At 31.8% G+C, this 20,900-nt stretch overlaps 2 protein-coding genes across 2 annotated transcripts; both read left to right on the top strand.

Annotated features, from left to right (window-relative positions):
• The first annotated feature begins 2,497 nt into the window (after positions 1 to 2,497).
• Positions 2,498 to 6,264, top strand: LOC18047660 (protein SIEVE ELEMENT OCCLUSION B). The gene is made up of 8 exons (XM_024189890.1): positions 2,498 to 2,691; positions 2,790 to 2,891; positions 3,418 to 3,848; positions 3,924 to 4,039; positions 4,145 to 4,275; positions 4,373 to 4,849; positions 4,943 to 5,270; positions 5,972 to 6,264. The coding sequence occupies exons 1-8, from the start codon at positions 2,506 to 2,508 to the stop codon at positions 6,262 to 6,264; spliced, it is 2,064 nt and encodes a 687-aa protein (XP_024045658.1). The 5' UTR covers positions 2,498 to 2,505.
• A 4,364-nt stretch (positions 6,265 to 10,628) lies between these two features.
• On the top strand, positions 10,629 to 12,207 carry LOC18047659 (uncharacterized protein At5g01610). Its single transcript, XM_006440606.2, has 4 exons — positions 10,629 to 10,649; positions 11,006 to 11,125; positions 11,613 to 11,667; positions 11,776 to 12,207. Exons 1-4 carry the CDS (start codon positions 10,629 to 10,631, stop codon positions 12,153 to 12,155), a joined length of 576 nt encoding a protein of 191 aa, XP_006440669.2. The 3' UTR covers positions 12,156 to 12,207.
• Positions 12,208 to 20,900: the final 8,693 nt, after the last annotated feature.

Raw genomic sequence — 20,900 nt, 5'->3', positions numbered from 1 at the left:
TCTTATAATCAATTCACTTATGAAGCAAGTTAGTAGTTGGTACTCTTTTCACGATAATTAGATTTAATTATTGTATATAAGAAAAGTTTTATTGGTATGTTTTGGATATATTTTGCTATAATTACTTGCTACAATATTGTATTTGCAGAGATTATAGAGGAAATAGTTATCAAAAACTAAAGAGAAAGATCATCACTATCTGTGACTACAACTTTGCTCTAGGGGATGTCGTCTTACCTCCTTTCAGCTTTATTCTTAATCATACGATCGCACAAAAGCATTGTCCTCACTAATTCTAGTCAAGCTAAACTTTCTGACAAAGAAACGTGAGAGATAAGACTCGAGAGGAAGATTCAATAAGATAGATAGATAGAGGTTCTAATCCATAATAATTCTTCTTTTTAAGTTTTAAATAAAGTTTTTAACCTATTTATTAACCGGTTATGATATAATTAAATAATTTTAGTTGTTCTTAAATAAAAAATTTTACACTATTGATTTAATCCGACAGTGTAAAATTGTTACATTATTAATGTTGTGAAAATAACATCATCATAAAATGACCAATTATTAAGTTATTTTAGGTGCATTACATTAAACTATATCACAATACCAATAAAGCAATAACTTTCACTATAAATATTTGTGTTAGATAACACTGATAAATTGCGGATTATGAAAATAAACGCTTCAAAGACTTGTTTTGTCCAGATTTGTCCAATTGTAAAAATTGTCAACAATAAATAACCTTATCATCAATGTTACTATTAATGCGTAGAAATCATGGTAGCTGAAGACATAATATGTGGCTTAAGCCTTCCTGAAGATTAAAAATGCATGATTTTTTGTTTTTAAATTTTTTTTAAAGAAAGTACTTTATTAATAACAAATAGAGTATTTTTGTTAGAATTTCTTATAACCATCCATGCATACATACATACATACATATATATATATAGGGAGCCTTTATGTTATATTTTACGTAATATACACATTCTACAATAACCAGATAAATTATATAGACCCATAGTTTATGTAGTTATTATAGAGTGTTACATAAATATATATTTATGGTGGTCTCCATAAAAAGAGAGTTATGTTGGCAGGTATATGGGCAACCACCTTTCACGTCTTGGGGGCGTGATGAACGAGGACGTGATATTTTGTTTCTTTTGGGGAGAAAAAAGTATGCGTGGTATCGACTCAAATACAGCATTAACTACAAGAAGTTCACAATTTCCAACGAAACATGGCCTCGGAACGAGAGAGAGCCAATCAACAAGTGTACGGACAACCATGTTACCCGTTGGGTAGCGCTTATCTTACATTTGCTGCAAGTAACATCCCGAAAAAATAGATAGTTGGATTTGTCAATTATCCCATCCAACGGATGCAAATGAATCTAACACAAAACTAGGTACAGGTGTAAGTGATAAAATGATTAAAATAAACAAAAGAAGGGCAACCTGCTGCTACTGTTTTGGAATAATGCAGTTAAGGAGTTATTCGGTAATGAAATTTGTAGAGGTAAAAGAAGAGTGATGAGCGGGTACTTGGGTATGCGAAAATTTGAAGAGAAAATAAATACAGTAATTAGGTTTCCAAATAGAGAAAATATTATCAATTTACTCGTTCAATTTTGCTGATACTCAAATTGGGCAAACCAAAAAAATTGCTGCATTCCAAAAAGGAAGCTACAGGCGCACGAACGTCACTGAAAAATGCATTCCAAAACCGAAGCTACAGGTGCACGAACGTCACTGAAAAAGGTAAAATTTCCAACCTCTTCTTGTTAAGTTGTCTTCACCCAATAATTTCCCTCACATGATTCATTGTTTGTATCCATTCTGCATGTGAAAACCAGGGCAACAACCCAACCTTTGTCGCCTAGTATCGACGAAATTAGTATATAAAGACACACTGCAAAAATAAATCTCACCAGATATCAAGCAATAATTGACACACTTTTGAGTGACTAGACAAACAAACACCCACATCACATGGCTTCCTGAAATCCAGCAAATGGAATGCTCTAAAAAGTCGTAATCATTCATCGCGTGAACAGCAAAACAGCGTAACGCCCCAGCCTTTGTCGCTTAGTATAGAGAAAATTGATATAAAAAGACCACGCAGCAGAAGTAAACCTTGGCAAAAATCACACAAAATCTGTCACACGCTTGAGTCACTAGGGAAACAAACACCCACTTCAAAACAGCGTAACGACCCAACCTTTGTCGCTTAGTATTGAGAAAATTGATATATAAAGACACGCAGCAGAAGTAAATCTTGGCATAAATCACACAAAAATTGTCACACGCTTGAATCACTAGAGAAACAAACACCCACATCACATGGATCCCACTACCTTATAATAAATGTACGGTATATCCCTCACATGAACAGTGAGTGAGTCCCACTCATTCACTGTTCATGAGTGAGGGATGTACCATACATTGATTGTAAGGTAGTGTTTGCCACATCACATAGCCTCCAGAAATCCAGGAAATGGCCCTGAGAAACGACCTCCGGATGATCTCAGCATCCGATGACAGTGCAAAGATGATGAAACAAGTTCTGGCAAACCATGCTCCGGCTGGCCATGAAGTTGATGTTAGACCTATTCTCAGTATCATTGAAGATATTTTTCGTCGTGCCACTGCCACTCCTAGCAATATTGATGGAGTACCCAACGTAAATTTTAATCTCATTCTTCTATACTGTTAATTATGCCAATCAATTCACTAGCACAGCGTATGATAATGAATGTAATTTGGTGGCCATTTTCGTAGGGCAAACGTGAACATATGGACGCATTGCACGATAATAAAAGCCTGGCTGCTTTCAGTACGCCTGAACCATTGTCTGATATAATACACAAAATCTGTTGTGAGGTAATTTTTGATTACTTGCTACTTTTGAATGCATTGGATATACGACTGTTACTTAGACATTTTTAAAGATGCGTTTGAGATTTCGATTAGACACCGTAATTTTTGAATTACAGTACTAAAATAAATACTAGTTATTATAACTTAAAAGTTATATTAATATGATTTTTTACTTAATAAAAAATTTATTATATGTTTAATAATTTTGTTAAAATTATTATTTAAAATTTATATTTACCACATATTATTAAATTAGGTTTCATAACTATAGTTTTTTTTTCCATAACAACTGTAACTTAAAAGATAAACACCTTAATCCCAAACAGGAGTTAAGTCTTCTATATCTCAGAGTGCAGTTTCTCACTTTCTTTCTTTTTTGCTTTAGCTTCTACTACTTTTTTGTAACTTAAGCAAGAAAAGAAAAAGATGTCTACAAGTCTAATATTAATTCTGCTTTTAATTATGAACGTTGACCTTGAAATGTGTTGAAAAATGCCCTGACATTAAATTTGCATACATGTACCTTCAGATATCATGCAAGGGAGGAGGAGATGCACTTGCAACAACTATGGCTTTATTCAAGACTCTTTCCAGCTACTCGTGGGATGCAAAAATGGTGCTATCCTTAGCAGCTTTTGCTGTGAATTACGGGGAATTCTGGCTTGTTGCTCAGCTCTGCACGCAGAACTCACTTGCCAACTCTGTGGCTGTGCTTAAGCAACTGCCAGAAATTCCAACGGGTTATGACGCTTTAAAGCCCCAATTTGATGAACTCAACAATCTCATCGGGGCCATGTTGGATTTAACAAATTGCATTGTTGAGTTCAAGCAGCTACCTTCTCGATATATTTCAAATGACGGAAAAGCAATGTCCATGGACCAGGATCATTACCATGCTGCATATTGGACCTTTCGAAGTATTGTAGCTTGCAATTCACGAATTTTAAGCTTCAGAGGCTTGTAAGGCATCTACAAACACAATTTAATCACCATTCATACATGTATATATATACCAACTCTGTCACTATATTTCAGGTACACTCCATCAACCACCCATGAATTGGAACTATCAACGTTGACTTATAAGGTCAGCAACATACACGTGTCCGAGAACCTCACGAAGCAAATTGAGTTTTGGCGTCAACAAATTGGTGAGCCCTTAAGAATGTACATTTAGGAAGTTTGATCTCTGCCCTCTTTGAAAGTTCCAGTTATAATGTTTTTTCACCTCTGATATATCCTTACCATGGACGCAGATAAGATTAGGCAAATTAAAGAATATAATAATCTCGTGCGCATTCTTGGAAAACATAACCGGGACAATATTAAGGTTCTGAGAGCATTGATTTATGCTGAGGATCTTGTGGATGGTGAAACCAGGACCACGGTTTGTTGCCAAATTCTTTTCTATACATGCATTTTTCCGGCTACAAATTAACTCCGTTATTGCATTTGAAACAATAGACTTCTATCTATGCAAACAGGTTCAAATTCACGTATTGAAGAAAAAGCATGTGTTATTACTTATCTCGCGCCCTGATGATATTTCCCAAGAAGAAATTTTGTTTCTTAGTAATATGTATAAAGACCTCAAAGAAAGCAAAGAGTGTAGAATTGTGTGGCTTCCAATTGTGGACGGATCAATTGATAGGCAACAAGCCTTGGACAAATTTAAGAATCTACAAAAAAGGATGCCATGGTACTCTATCCAAGATCCTGCGATGATTCAACCTGCAGTCATTAAGTACGTCAAAGAGGAATGGAAGTACTCAAAGAAGGCGATCATAGTGTCAGTGGATCCACAAGGGAGGATTTTGAACCAAAATGCTTTCCACACGTTGTGGATATGGGGAATTTCGGCCTTCCCTTTCACTGCTGAAACGGAAGAAGCACTTTGGAAGGAAAAGCCCTGGACACTTGAGCTACTTGTTGGTGACATTGATGCAACCATACTTGAATGGGTACTTACATTTCAATTAATTTCATCGAACAATATTAGTATGTCAATGTGATATTAACATTATTAATACTGAAATGTAATGTACTTTTATCAGATGAAAGAAGAGAGATTCATATGCTTGTACGGAGGTAACGATGAGGCGTGGATCAGAAAATTCAGAAACTCAGCAAAAGATGTAGCAAGTAAAGCTCAAATTAACTGGGGAATGGCTTATGTTGGAAAGAAAAATGCAAAGAAGCGACTGGAAGAAATCAGCAGCAGCATCACTAAGACGGAATCGAGTCATATCGTGATTGATGCCACAAAAATGTGGTTCTTTTGGGCACGATTGGAGAGAATGCTCTACTGGAAACTGCAACATGGCATGTCTGTAGAAAAAGACAACATAATGCGAGAGATGATGACACTACTTAGTTTTGATGGCAGTCGTTGATGCGAGATTCCGGTACTCCTCGTTCTACGACCAGGATGTCTGCTCGATCAACTTCTTCACGACCAGGGGGTCTCCTCGCGAGGCTTCTTCTCCAGAGGTTCCTGCGCACACAGACAAGTCAGGGTACGCCGGTTGTTTTCCCGGCGCAAACCCTCCGACGCTCAAGTCAGATATGAAGGTTCGGGGAACGCTTGCCACAAATGTTATGGCTGTTAGGTTATTTTTCTCTCTTTTAGAATCAAAATTGCTTTTTGTTTTAATCTCCAAAAATGCCAACCCCCTTACCTTCGTTGGCTTCCTTTTTATAGGCTTCCCCTGAATCCCAGTCTTCCGCTTTTTCCGAGACGGTATGGGGCTCTGACTGCTGCGTTATGGGCAAACGCGGGATCTTGCGTGTTACGCCACGGTTCTGGGGAAAGCGTGGCTGTCGTGCCTAGATTCTCGGGCTGGGGAGCCTGTCTTGCCAGCTGCCGTCGGTTGGGTCTCCTCGCCTCTCGACCTCGAGCCGGAATGGCCTTATGCCTCTTACAGGAAATTGACCTCGCGGATGACGTGCTCGCGGATGAGCAGGATATTTCTGCTCCTATTCCCCCGCGCACCAGGCTTTTACGGGACATACCGGTTCGCAGAACTCTGCCATCAGATATCTGCTCACCATGCCTGGTCTCGTCGACGTATTTCTCCCAAACAGCAGTGATCAAGGATGGGCAATATTTTGGAGGGGAAAAACACAAGAAACGGCAAGGGCTAAGGGCACGGCGGCTATAGATTGCATGGAAAAATTTCATGAATGGCAAGATGATGCTCTTCGAAACGGTTTTATTCAAGCACTCAACAATTATCTGCAAAAAATTCACCCTGGAAAGCATTGCAATCGTCTTATCCTTGCCGGCGTTAATGGGGCAATTCCAGGGACGGTGCAGTGCGCAGACTGTGGCCGCGACATGGAGATGTTCTTCATGTACCATTGCTGCCCCGAGTGAGCAAAATATTACAGCTTGGCTTGAATTAATTTTTAGAATAAGGTTTCCACTTGAGATTTGTCTCAGGTGGTAACATAAGCGCAGTGTCGCTTGAATTGCTTGTTTTTGCTTTTGATTTTGTTTTCTTAGTGGGGACTCCGTGGCCTTTGCATTATCTTGGGCAGTTAAAAGAGTCTAGTATTGACGTGTTATTATGTGTGGCAGCAAGTAACTTGTTAGTATAATATATGGGCCTTTACTGCGCTTGAGCAGCTTTCTTTTTTAATAATAAATAATGTGCTATTGGTATATTGTCTACTAATAAATATTTTAGTATTTATATTAATCGATTATTTAGATTTCTTAGTAAAATATGATTGTCTGCAGTGGAGTTGAGCATCTTTTTCATTTTTCAGTTAAAACATAAATTAAAAAATATAATATTTGATTTGTATCAAATGCAATAATTAATATTAAATAATACTTAAAAAAAGGACACATGCTCTAAATCTATATTTGGTAGTGAAAAAATAGTGTACAATATTGTATAAATAAAACACCTTTGTGGCAATATTTCCACCCCATAATTTCTGTAAATTCATCACACTTTTAGAGAATAATTACAAAAAGTTCAAATAAAGAAAAATTCAGAAACATTAATCAATTAAATTTATCTTAATTTATTTTGTTGTAACTTAGATGTTTTTATTATATTTAACTAATAAGATTGCTTCAACCTAAATTTGAATTGACTATTTTACCCTTAAAGGGTAAAAATATCAAAAATTTAATTGAACTTCAACAATTTTTTAATTTTATACAAAATTCATTGTTTCTAAATAGTTAATTCTACTTTATTAGTATGATTATTAATTTTTAATAAAAATATCAAAAATTTAATTTAACTTCAACAATTTTTTAATTTTATACAAAATTCATTGTTTCTAAATAGTTAATTCTACTTTATTAGTATGATTATTAATTTTTAATTAAACTAACATAATGTCTTTATGAGAAAATACTCATTAAATTATTAGGCTATCAAATTTATGTCATTTACAGGTAAAATATTAAAAATCACTAGACTTCATTTAAGAAGTTAGATCATAAGTCACAAAATCAAGTACCTAAAGTATTAGATACAACAATGGGTCATTTTATGTCATAAAGTAAAATAATTAAATAGAACTTATATTAAAGCTACTTTAATAGTAAAAAGAAAAAAACTAAGTAAGAAAAAAAAAGAATGATTTATTTGATTAATTGCATAAATTTTTTTTGTTGACTTGTATTTATAAGAAAAAATCTGTATTTATTGTAAATATTTTTTAGAAGTGGGGTGGGTTGGGGTAGAAATATTCCCACCTTTTTTTTCATACTTTTGAACGATAAAATTTAACACAAACTTTACAGTACAACTATAAATTTTCAATTCCTGTAATTGTGAGCTTCAAAACAATATATTATTTATTTAAATTCAATGTTGTGCTTCTAAATTTTACTTAATTATGATTATATCTTAAATAGTAATTTAATAAACCCCCTATTAAATAACTAATTTAGTATTAACATGATTCGATTAAATCCCAGCAGATCGAATTGGAGGCCTCATTCACATTCAATCAGAACCCAAAATTTCAGATCGGATCGGGTCAAGTTGAATTATTTGCCCATCCCTAGTAGATTGCTATTTGGTTTCTTTTTATTTTAGTAATTAGAATTTTATTAAGCAATTCCAATTTACCCTTATAGGTAATTGCACATGTTAGGTTTATCATATAAAAGGGACTTAGAACTTTATTTGTGAGAGGGTTAATCAATTTAATAAATTTATCTAGAAATTCGGTTGTTTGCTATTTTTTGCTTATGTTTTGCATCATTTTTATTTGTCTAACAAACTCATTAATCCTTATATGAACATAGAGTATGGTTGGCAAAAAAGCAGCCCCAAGCCCACACGCTCTAAGCCCGGTCCCTATCTAAAATCATGGACATGGCCCTAAAATTTGAAGCCTGCTTTAAATGGGCCTGGTTAATGGCAAAATTATAAATTAAAAAAAAAAAGCTCCTGGGCATTGTGGAGGAGTTTTCATAATGATTAATAGTAGGCATCATAGCCCATGTTTCTACTTTCTAGAATTGCTAACTGGGCCAGTCTTAATAAATTCCGATTTAACGCGGCCCGGCCCAAAACGGGTGGTAGGTTTTCTTTTTGGAAACTAGGTTCTTTATTTTTTATTTTTCTCCTTTTTTGGTTATAAGGATTTTTTTTTCTTTTAGGGAGAAATGATAAGGATATATTGGTTTGTTAATAATACACTCTTCTATTTTTATTTATTTTGTCACTGTTGAAACTTGAATTAATATTTTGTTTCTTTCCTTTTACAGTCATTGACTTAAATCAAACATATGTGAATTATAGTTTTCCAACAATCTTTAAGTAGAGAAATGTTTAATATGTAAGAGCTATGAAAGGAATAATAGATTTTTCTGAATTTATGGGAATTAATTGGTTAGACAATAAGTGAGGAATAAATCAAAATAATATGAAAACTATTATTGTGCTGTTATAGCAATCAAAATAAATTTATTCGTCAACCATTTAATATTAATTATGCATGATGGCTCTTTAGTATATTGTATTAGTATTATTTTGTGCATTTGACTATTAATCTATTGGATAGTCATCTTGATTTAAGTTTTTTTAAATTATTTATAACTTTAGTAAAAATTTATTTTTAAAAAATATTATAGGCCCAAGCCCGGCTCAGGCCCACCTAATTCCAACCCATTTAAGTTTGGATGGGTTTTGGAAGGGCCTGGGCCGAGAACAAATTATTTGGGCTTGGTCTAATACTTGAAAAAGGCTGACTCAAGCCCGCAATTTGCTAACTCTAACACAAACTAATTTATCATGTTATTAATTTTTTAAATACATTAACAAATAATTTATTTTATTAGTTAATGAATTATAATATTTTAATTGTAAGAATATTAATAATTACAATAAAATTTTATGGGACTACTTTTGGCCAATTTTATATGTCTTTTAATTTCCATTTTACACACACTAGGCTAACCTACTATGCATAAATATAAATTAAAACAACATATATTATTTATTTAAATTCAATGTTGTGCTTCTAAATTTTACTTAAATACGTGTCAAATTATTTAGATAACAAATTTTATATTTCAATTTTGAAAGAGTAGTATTACTCACTCTTCAAAATTATAACTCAACTAATAAAACTGTCACGGACCTTAAAACAAGATGGACAAGCAGCAAAATTATCAATTCTGTTCATATTTATCAGCAAAGCAAAAGAAACAAAAATTCGTCATTTTCTCAACTTTCAAGCTATTAATGCATGCGAAAGAGATAAGCTGTTTTTGTATGCCAATTATAAAATATCGAAGGCTGGCTTAAGCTATACCTTTTTTTACGTAGATTGTATCGGTGGAGAAATTCAGGTTCGGATGAGTTCAGATCGATTGGACTGGGTTTCCAATTGGTTAAGATGGGTAAAAATTTATCCGAACTCAATCCAAATTTATAATACGATTCAATCTAATAGAATTATATTTGGATTGGAGCAGATTGGAGAAAAAAAATTTAGGTTGAGTTCAGATTGGATTCGGATTAAAATCAAATTCGGGTGGATTCGGATAATATTCAAATTAGGGTTAATTTTAAGTTTTTTTGTTTATTTTGAGTTTTTTAAAAATCATTTTAGTTGTTAGAAGATTATTTTGATGTAATTATCCCACTTTAATATTTTTTATACCAATTTTCAACCAAAAAAAAAAAAAACTACTGCCACGAAATTAAACAAACAAAAATAAAAATAAACTACTGCTATCAAATCGGATTGGGTAGGTTATTTACCCATTCCTGAGATTATATCTAAAATAATTATGTAATAAACCCCCTATTAAATAATTAATTTAGTGTTAACCCAATTTGATCACGATTCGATTCGATTCGCCAAATCCCACCAGATCAAATTGGAGGCATCATTCGTGTTTGATCAAAACCTAAATCAAGTTATTTGCCCAACCGTAGTAGATTGCCGTTTGCTTTCTTTTTCGTTTTGTTTCTTTTTATTTCAGTAATTAGGATCTTATTAAGTAATGGAATTTAACCGTATAGGTCATTTCACATGCTAGGGTTATCATATAAAAGGGACTTAAAATTTTATTCGTCAGACAATTGATGAATTTAATAAATTTATCTTGAAATTCAGTTATTTGCTATTTTTTACTTCTGTTTTGCGTCGTTTTTATTTGTCTAACAAACTCATTAATCCTTTTATGAATATAGACTAATTTGTCATGTTATTAATTTTTTAAATACATTAACAAAAAATTTATTTTTTTAATTAATGAAGTCTAATGCATCACTTGTAAGAATATTAATAATTACTAACTCACTCTATGCATAAATATAAATTAAAGAAGATTTTTTTTCCCTCAAAATTTGGTTTGAGGAGTGGCGGAATTAAGATTTTGGTTGAATTTACAAGTTTGTAAATTATAATCACACGACATACAGATAATAAGTTCTTAAATGAAATTATTTATTTTCTTGCATAGATGTTCCTTTTTTTTTTAATAACTTTTATCTAATTTTTTCACATAGGGACATCTTGTTTGTCCATTGTATAGCGTTTTAGCAGAGAGACAGAGATTTTCTGAAGCTTGTGGTCTGGCTAGCTCTAATAGCATCTAATCTTCTCTTTCATTCTTCAACTGAGAAAAGCTTGTGAGTGAAGAGAAAAAAGAAATTAAATGGAAAAGACTAACAAAAGTTGGTACCTTCTGGGTTTCCAAGAAAGCCAAAGAAGAACTCTCCCACATTACCCAAGACCTCTCTATATGTGTCGTTCATAATTTATACAATACATTATGGGTGCGTTTGGAATTGAGGTTGGACAGCTATACCTTTAAAGCTACAGTACTAAAGTGTTTGGTGAACATTAGCTGCTGTAACTTGAAAGTTATGTTGATATGATTTTCCATTTGTATAATAAAAAAATCTATTATATCTTTAATAATTTTATCAAAATTATTATTTAAAATTTACATTTACTATATATTATTAATTTTTGTTTCATAGTTAAAATTTTTTTCCACAGCAATTATAGCATAGCACCTCAATCCCAAACGCACCCTATATTTTATTTCAAATTGCATTATTAATATAACATAACAAATCTTGCATTCTTGGTTGTTTTTCTTGTTGATTAATTACTCAAAGATCTTGTTTGATATGTCGATGAATGCATCATTGTTTTGAGCCTTTCATCAATATATTCATTTCTTCATGCCTATTGTGTTTTTATCATACGTGTTGCTTGCAATTCCAGTCTTTATCAAACACTCTTGAGGAAAAGGCAAAATTGATATTCAGCATGCTCAAAGGTATGTAGTACTTTTACCTCAATTCAACTCAACAAACAAGCAATAACATGCACGCATTCTTAGAAATGAACAAACTTATTGACTAATTTTTTCAATTTGTTTAAATAGGTAAGCCACTTAAGGCATTGCCGGATCTTCTCCGCGAGTGCAATATTCCCCCCGGACTCTTTCCCCGGAACATAACATGTTATGACTTTGATGAATCGCGATCAAAGCTGATCGTATACTTGCCATCTCCATGTGCGGTGAGCTTCAAGGACTCATCTGTTGTAAGATACGCGACTCGCGTCAAAGGGACATTGTCAAGGGGAAAGCTGTCTGGAGTTGAAGGAATGAAGATTAAGGTGCTTGTTTGGGTTAAAGTCACAGGTGTGGCTGTTGAGAGTTACAAGTCTGATAAACTTTGGTTCACTGCTGGTGTGAAGGTATCACGGCCAAAAGATGCTTATGAAATGCTGAGAGATGCAATCAGAGTAGAACAATATTGATTATCTCAAGTTGTTACATCAATATTCCTTGTGCGATCAAATTTAATGTGAATTCTCTGCTTGAAAATTCAATCTCCCTATTTTTATTTGCCTCTTTATCTGGAAAATCTGTTTACCCTTTGATCCAAAGTTGATCCAATTGTAGTGATTAGTAAGATCCTCAAAATCAACATGATAAGATATGCTCCTTTTTAATACATCAACGGTGGTGCTCATTCGTAATTGGACTGCCAATTCATATCCTCATTATTGACAAATTTAATTTCGTCATTTATTACTATTCTTTTTTTAAAAATTATTTATAAGGGAAGATTGTCAATTTCTCATAATCAATATATACCATTTACCCTCTATTATTTTCATAATAACCAATAATCTCTTGACAGCATAAATTTACAATATTGTCTTTATTTTCAAATACACTTTTATTTATATTTATTATAGATTAAACAAATCACATAAATGGAAATTAAAATAAAAAAAATTAAGTATTAAAAACAAGAATATATGTTTTGATATGAATAAAAATAATAATAATAGAAAACTTCTTGTACTTTTTTATTTTGTAAACGTTTTCTTATAATTAATATTTATAATATTTTAAAATTACATGTAAAAAGTACAAGAAAAATATTTTATTATTTATCTTATAATTTTTTTTTATCATTTCATAATATTTTTCTTATATATTTATTATAAGAAAATGCTTATAACATAAAAAAGTACAAGCAAAATATTTTTATCATTAATTTTTTTCATATTTTTTATTTTAATTCCCATTCATGTGATTTATTTAATCTATAATAAAGATAAATAAAACATCACATTCATTGCATTGATCGTAAGATTTTTAGTCTAAAAAATAAGTGAGATTTAAAAAAAATTGTCATATTTATTTATTTTTTTTCCCAACAAGGAAATAAAAATTCTTCTACCAGATACTAGCGGCATTCGATAAAGAATTTTTTTTTTTATCATGATAAGTTTATTAACAATCTATATATTACTAATTTACTAGATAAAATCGGATAAAATATTCCATTTACTACGTTATCATATGAATCTAAGTTGGGCTAGCATGTAAAATAAAAATATACCTCACAATAAAAGCTAATAACATGTGAAATAAAAATATACCTCAGGATAAGAATTACTCTGTAATATTCTCTACCAAAAATTATAGTAATTACTCTTGTGGCTATGCCAGCCGTTCAAAAATCAAAAGGAATTAAGTTTAGGAATTAAAAAAAAATCTAAATAAATATCTACGGTTCACATATTTTTTATTTTTAATTAATTAAGATCAAAGGCACATCAATCATAGAGGCTTGCACATTCAATGCAATACTATCTATGATGATAATATTTGACCTTCTCAATTATTTCACAAGCCTCCAATTATGACTTTAAATGGAATTCCTATTTTTTTGCATTATGAAATTACAATTTATGCAGGCCTGATAGAGAAGTGTCATTGTTGCCGATATGTGCGTGAATCCCCTCATTTTGCTACAATCATCAGTTATTGAGAGAAGCATGATAGTCATGATGAAAGATTTGTAGTCTTTTGTTACTTTACTGAGGTCTCTTCCCCTCTTTGCTATTTTTTTTTTTTAGTGTCTTACACTATGAGAGGCTTATGCTTTATAGTCTTTTATAGATAAAGTTTTTTTAAAATTTAAACTCTATCTAACTCTTCTCTATCCTCTAAAATTTTAATTACAAAATATTTCTACATTTTCATAGATTGTATTTATGTCAAACTCTATTTAATTTGCTTCTGGATCAAGCAATGTTTTTTATTGTCGACTTTTATTTTATTGGGTTTGATTCAACAATAACTCCTCTATTTACATTTGGTTTTTTCTGTTCAGCCCATAATCTAAAACTGGGTCAAGGGTTGTCTGGATTCGTGACTTTTGCCATCCTCCGCTCTTGGACCCCATTCTTGGAGACCATAATTCTACTCCTTAGGGAGCATAAATCTCATGTTCCACATTCTCGGGGAAGCATAATTCTTGCTCCCATTCTTGGGGGAGCAGGTATAGTTCTGATGCTCCTCATTCACGGGGGAGCATGATTGTGTTACTCACCATTCCTAGGAGAACATAATTCTGTTGCTCCTCATTCTTGGGGACATCACTTTTTACTTTATTGAGTATTTTATATTTTCCATAACAGTCACAAACTCCAAGAGTCATTGCTTTCAGGCTAATTCCCAAGGTTCTCACTTAAGTTTACCTCAAGGTCAACTATTAAATTCCATAAGCATAGCAAAATCCTTATTTTTCCGGGGTCGGTCATATCATTTGATTTATTCCTTCAGCCAAAACGTTCTCATGATCTGTGTTAATAATATGCCGTCGTGCAGCTAAAATTTGCACTAGTTCTTTTGCTAGAGCTCTTTGGAAAACAATTAATAATAAGATTTTTATGATACTATATTGAGTTTTTATTGCATTGATAATGGGATTGTTGTGGACCTTTGAATTTAAGTGTTTTAATATATATATCATTCATGTAGTACAATAAATAATTAATAATAATTTTTTTATGTTTAATTAATTGATAAAAAAGATTTCTACATCATCTAAATACATATAAGAGCTAATCCCCTACGGAAACACACCTCATTGCCAAAACTCAGAAAAGCGAAAAGTTTATGCTAACTTGAAATCAGTATATAACAGCCGATCACATTTCCTTTTGTTGCAAAGAAGTATGGTGAACAAATAATAAATAAATGAAGAATAGAGACATACAAGAAAATTAATTAATTGTTTCGTTTAGTTATGATAAGACAGTTCTCTCTTAAGATCTCGGCTTTCTCCTCTCCTCTTTGACGAGAGACAAGAGGGAGACACTAGAGATAGTGTGTCCCTTATGACTAAATTCACTTATAAAGCTAGTTAATAGTTTAAACTATTAAATTGGTATTCTTTTCACGATATATTAGACATGATTATTGTATATAAGAAAAGTTTTATTGGTATATTTTGGATTTGTTTTGCTATAATGACTTGCTAAAATATTGTATTTGCAGAGATTATCGAGGAAATAGTCATAAAAAACTATAGAGAAAGTTCACCACTCTCTGTAATTGCAGCTAGGGATGGCAATTTAACCCGGACCCGGCTCGGACCCGGACGAACCCGCAAAATCCGGACCGGGTTCAACCCGCACCAGAGTAAATTAAATCCGGTATCCGGATTCAAATTATCAACCCGGACGTTTCCGGGTCCGGATCCGGGTTTGGGTAAACCCGCATATCCGGAACCCGGACCTGGATAAATTTATTTTAATATTAATTTTTAAATTATTTTGATATAAATAGAAAAATTAAAACAATCAACCCTAATGCCCATATTCACAGCCATGGCCGCGAAACCAAATCTAAACATTTCCTCTCTCTCTTCAGCCCTTCCTTTTATCAAATCATTGTCACCACTCATCATCGTTTCACCACCTTCACTGTGTTCGTGTTCATTTTCATCATCAGCCATTGTTTGTCCAGCTATGTCTTGGCCGTCGTTTGTCCACCTTCGCGAATTGAGATCTCAGTTTTGGCTGCTGCACTTCTAACCCCAGTTGTTTTGCATCTAGAAACCTAAAATTTGTTGTGATTTACTCTCATATGTTCATTTACTATTTGGAAAAAAAAAAATCCAGCCGCCATTTATGCTCTCCCCTTTTCTCGACCTAACCCCACAAAGCCCAATTTGTCATCATCATCATCAAGACATCATGATTATGTTTGATAATTGAATTTGTGTGCTCCAGTATCTTGGGTTTTATTTCTTTATTTTTTAATTTTCCATTATTGGTGTTAATAGATTAGGGATTAGAAAGGAGTTCACTGAAGAAAGAGGAAGAAAGAGATGGAAAGAAAGAGGAAGAAAGAGATGGAAAGCTGCTTCTCTTTAGCAATCATCCGGGTTATAAATCCAGAATCCGGAAACCCGAATTTTTTCGGGTTTAACCCGGACCGGACTCGGAAGAAAAATATCTGAGTTTACATCCGGGTCCGGTATTAAAAATTATCATTCGGGTCCGGAACTGGGAAGGTGAAACCTGGACCCGGACCTGGATTTTGCCATCCCTAATTGCAGCTTTACTCCAAGGGATGTCGTCTTATCTCCCTTCAGCTTTATTCTTAATCATACAATCACAGCGTCTTGTCTTCACTAATTCTAAAGTGAATATACTTTCAACCAAAGAAACATGAGAGATAAAGACCTAGGAGTAAGAACTCAATAATATATATATATATATATATAGAGAGAGAGAGAGAGAGAGAGAGGTGGTATTCCATAATAACTCTTCTTTTTAAGTACTAAATAAACTTTTTAACCTGTTTATTAATCGGTTATGATATAACTAGATAAATTCAGTTTTCATAAATGAAAAATTTTACACCATTGATTAAATATGACAGTGTAAATTTGTTACACTATTAATGTTCTTTAAAAAAAACATCGTCATAAAATGACCAATAATCACAACAGCAATAAAGTTAATTTTCAGAGCTTCAGTCTTATTTCATCCAAGCCTACAAATTATTCTGATTCTGTTTACAGTTCAATCCAACTGCGAGCCATTCTAATTAGTAGTAAGAAAACGTGCTATTAAAATGTTTATTACGCAGTGGACAATCAATAACTTTATTATTAACTTTAATAGTAATTTAGGTTTTAGACAAAGTTTTTGAATCACTTGCATGACGACCACCAGTTTCAAGTCCCATGAGTGGGATCAGGTTATACTTTTGGTATGTTTGGGGTTCCTTACTGAATTATTATATTAAGTTATATTATATTAGGGGTATTACATTAAACTATAACACAATAGCAATAAGGCAATAACTTTTACTATAAATATTTGTGCTTGATAAAATTGATAAATTCCAAATTAGGAAAAATAAAGTCTTAAAACGCTTGTTTGAAACAGAGTGGTCCAATTGTAAAAATTGTCAACAATGAACAATCCTATATCATCAGTGTTACGATTAATGTGTAGAAGTCATGGTCGCTGAAGACGTCATGTATGGCTGAAGCCTTCCTCAAGATTAAAATATGCGTCCACTACTCTACTATTTCAATTGATCAATAATGAAAATCAAAACCCTTTGATTTTTGTCTAAACTACTTCTTCTTCTTCATATTTTCTCCGCCAAACCCAGGTAATGTTAATAAACTCAACTATATATATATATATATATATATATATATTGATTTACTTTTTTTTTTTCAATGCATGCTTTGAAAGCTTAGACCCGTTTAAGAATTATTAGTAGACACATGTTTTATCAGTGTCATCTTAGGATGACAAGAGGATCATATGTCTATTAATAATTCTTGAATTGTCCCAACTTAGATAGTTTGGGAATGCATAGTTTTTTTAAGTTCCAAGTAGGTGAAGTTTTGTTTCACGTAAAAGGAAATTTCGATAGCTGCTCCTCATGTTCTCTAGGTACATACTAGATGAATGCATAAATCTAGGTCGTGTCCTTGGAGAATTATGGGGAGATGCTGTCGAAATTTCTGTAAATGTGGAAGAAACTTCACCTACTAGGAACTGAAAAAAAAAATTATTCATTCTTAAATGGGATTTATAGGACCACCTACCATTTTTAAATGTGAAGAGAATGTTGGAAATTGAGGAAGCGAGGAGTTGAGTTGGTAAATGTAATTGGTTGTGGTTTTGCTGAGTTGAGTTGAGTTGCTAAAGAAACCATTATTGGCTGTTAACAATCACAGATTCTCATCAAACATTTAGTTGAATATGTCAAACACACAGACTATCATGCTTTAATTTCTTTAGAGTATGACATGTTTGAAGTTTGATTATTGATTCCAATTAGGTTATATATATTTATATTTTGGTATTTTAGTACAAATATTTCATAATTTTGTAGAAACTATTATATATTAGTGTTTAGAAAGTGTTAGATATATTCTCTGTCTAATATAATTTTAATATATTTTGTGATGAAAATAAAATACTCCAAGAGCATCCTATTGCACAGATTATTTTATAATGTTAATGTTGATGATGCAAACATATAATTCACATATATAGAGTATGGAGCGTAACTTTAGATTGTAAATTAAACAAATATTTTTATGATCAATACTAGCTACTGATGATCAAGCTTAATTAATTGTGAGCTACTGCAAATCAATTAAAAAGCTGATCACCAAGTTCAAGTTACTAAGGCAGTAATATATAAGAGTGAAAGTGTTGGCTTATGTGTTTAAAGATGTTTGAAGAATAAAACAATGTGTGGATTAATTATTTGAAAATTAATGTGTACGTAATCAAATTTGAGCATCTCAATTTCTTTGGATCAATTTAATTTGATGCCAATTTGTCAATGCGTTCTATTTGTTTATCCTTATCGAATAAGTTTACTCAATTTCATTATTATGAAAACTTAGTTTTAAACATAATATGTTGTTCTTATTTTCATTAACACCGGATTACTTTGTTTTAACAGATTACTGCTCACTTGTCTTTACAATTGTTGCTATCTACTTGTTTGCGAAAAAGCATAAGGTAAGAAAGAAAAATCTTTGAATAATCTTTGGTTGTCTAATTTATGCGATTTACACGAGGTATTGAAGATTTTCACTTTAATTTTTCAATGCAAACTTTGAAAGCTTAGACCTGTTTAAGAATTATTAGTAGACACATGTTTCGTGTTTATATTTATTGACTAATTAATCTCTGGTGTAGTTTTATTTAATTGTTATATAATTCGCATGCAGGAGGTACAATTAAAAGAGGCGGGTCTTTTCTGAATGTGAACTAGCTATATTTGACTCGGAGGATCCAGTGTCAATCTGGATGTTTGGTGTTTTGTGGAAATAAACAGATAGAAAAGGTTTAACTAAATGCTTAAGTTGTTCTCGACTGCATTGTACAATGTACTTGACTATTGAGTGATAGATTTTGCCTATGTGATTGGAACAATGCTAATGATTCTAATATTTAGTCCTAATTGATGTGGTACATATCTTTTAAATAATAAAATAATAATTTTATGAAACTATCCAACTACTTTTCTAACCTTCAATTTTTGGTTTGAATTGAATTTTATGAAATTCGATAAAGTAAACAGAAAAATTAATGCCTCCCATTTGCAAGCATTTCTAGGAAATCTTAGAAGTACAAAATAGCAAACTTCGAAATGTCTTAATTCAATATCATTAATTTGACTATTGACTTCTAAAAAAATGCAAAAAATAATTATGAACAAACAATTATTTCACAATACATGTGTGCAATATTATTAATTCTTATGCAAACAAAAAAAAATTAATTGATTAATAACTATTAACTCTTTGTGAGTGAAAAAAGATAGAGACAAAGGGTGGAAAAAACATATCATTTTTACAGTTCACCAAATGGGGAAGTTGGAAAAAAAGATATAAAAAGTTTTAACAGATTAATAAGTCGAATATAATCAAGAAAACTATGACTATATATTTTTTAATTATTGTTTTATCATTAGAATTGATCGACAATTTGACTTCACTAATTTTATTAATTCTTTCCTAATTTTTAATTTTCTTTTTCACTAAATACATCCAATATTTGTTGAAGAAAAACCGTTAAAGTAAAATGAAAAAGGATATAGCCCTTAGAGATTATTCAATGTATTCACAAGAAAAATTAATTAGAAAATATGTTCTAGGCAGCCTAAGCATCTTCCCCCAAACGCAGTAGAATAAACAACAGTACTTGGCAGTTAGCATAATTAATAAAAGAAAAAATTTATGAAAATCACTCTAAATCCAAATGGAATGTAGAATGAACAACCTCAATTCCTTGAATTATTGCCTAATTATTTTTTCTAATTCTTAAGAAAAACATTTTTTTCCTTTTCCTCACACCCCACCTCTTCATAAACACAAATAAAAAAGTCAAGTGGTAATATTCATATTGAAATAGGGAATAATAATATTGGTGATTTAGAATTAAAAAAAGTAACCAATTGTATAATAACGTAATTCGAAACTTTCGAATTTAATGATAATATTATATCCTTATAATGAGTTTTTCTCTTTACATTATTCACTTGTGCCAATTTTTATGGATAGCTCGATGATAGCAAAGATTACTTTATGGAAAAAGTTGGGGGAGATATTTGATCAAAATTTGTACAACAAAGATGATAGTCCGTGTATTGTAATATTAACTCCTACAACCATTAAAAAATTCCAAGGTGATTATTTATTTAGATCCCACTAATTGACATTTTCAAATGCAATGTGGCTACCTTAATATTATACATAAATTCAGATTTTGTTCAAGTTTCGTTTTAGTTCATATTTACTCAAAATTAATTGCCTTTAAATTTACATTAGAACTGTTAAAGTGGATTTTTGTTGACTTTCTATATTAATTTAGGGTATCGTAATTATACCTAAAATCAATCAAACTTAGAAGTTTGTTCCGAAAAAAATGTGTTAATGTTGTTTCTAAATACACAATTATGGAAACAATTCATAATTATTTATCGGTTTGAAAATAACAAAAACATTACATTAATGATTATTGTGCATGAATTGATTTGATAATAACACAACTGAAAAAGCTCACAATTTACCCACCAAATTCGAAGAATAATAACCTAATAAAGAAGTAATCTAAAAGCCGCTGTTCGTGGCTATAAGCACAACAAAAATTAATGCCAATGTGACACTGGCATGAGTTTAAAATTAAATTGAATTGGTTAAATTA

The sequence above is a fragment of the Citrus clementina genome, unplaced genomic scaffold (assembly GCF_000493195.1).
Source record: "Citrus clementina cultivar Clemenules unplaced genomic scaffold, Citrus_clementina_v1.0 scaffold_3, whole genome shotgun sequence".
Classification (NCBI taxonomy): Eukaryota; Viridiplantae; Streptophyta; class Magnoliopsida; order Sapindales; family Rutaceae; genus Citrus; species Citrus x clementina.
The sequence above is the reverse complement of the archived record's forward strand: the minus strand, read 5'-3'. Positions and strand labels throughout refer to the sequence as shown.

Coding starts and splice junctions, on each gene's coding strand:
- LOC18047659 (XM_006440606.2), top strand. CDS start 10,629: ATGAAGTCTAATGCATCACTT. Junction 11,126..11,612: donor CCCAAGACCTCTCTATATGT/GTCGTTCATAAT, acceptor TTGCAATTCCAG/TCTTTATCAAACACTCTTGA. Junction 11,668..11,775: donor GATATTCAGCATGCTCAAAG/GTATGTAGTACT, acceptor TTGTTTAAATAG/GTAAGCCACTTAAGGCATTG.
- LOC18047660 (XM_024189890.1), top strand. CDS start 2,506: ATGGCCCTGAGAAACGACCTCCGGATGATCTCAGCATCCGATGACAGT. Junction 3,849..3,923: donor ATTTTAAGCTTCAGAGGCTT/GTAAGGCATCTA, acceptor ACTATATTTCAG/GTACACTCCATCAACCACCC. Junction 4,850..4,942: donor ATGCAACCATACTTGAATGG/GTACTTACATTT, acceptor TACTTTTATCAG/ATGAAAGAAGAGAGATTCAT.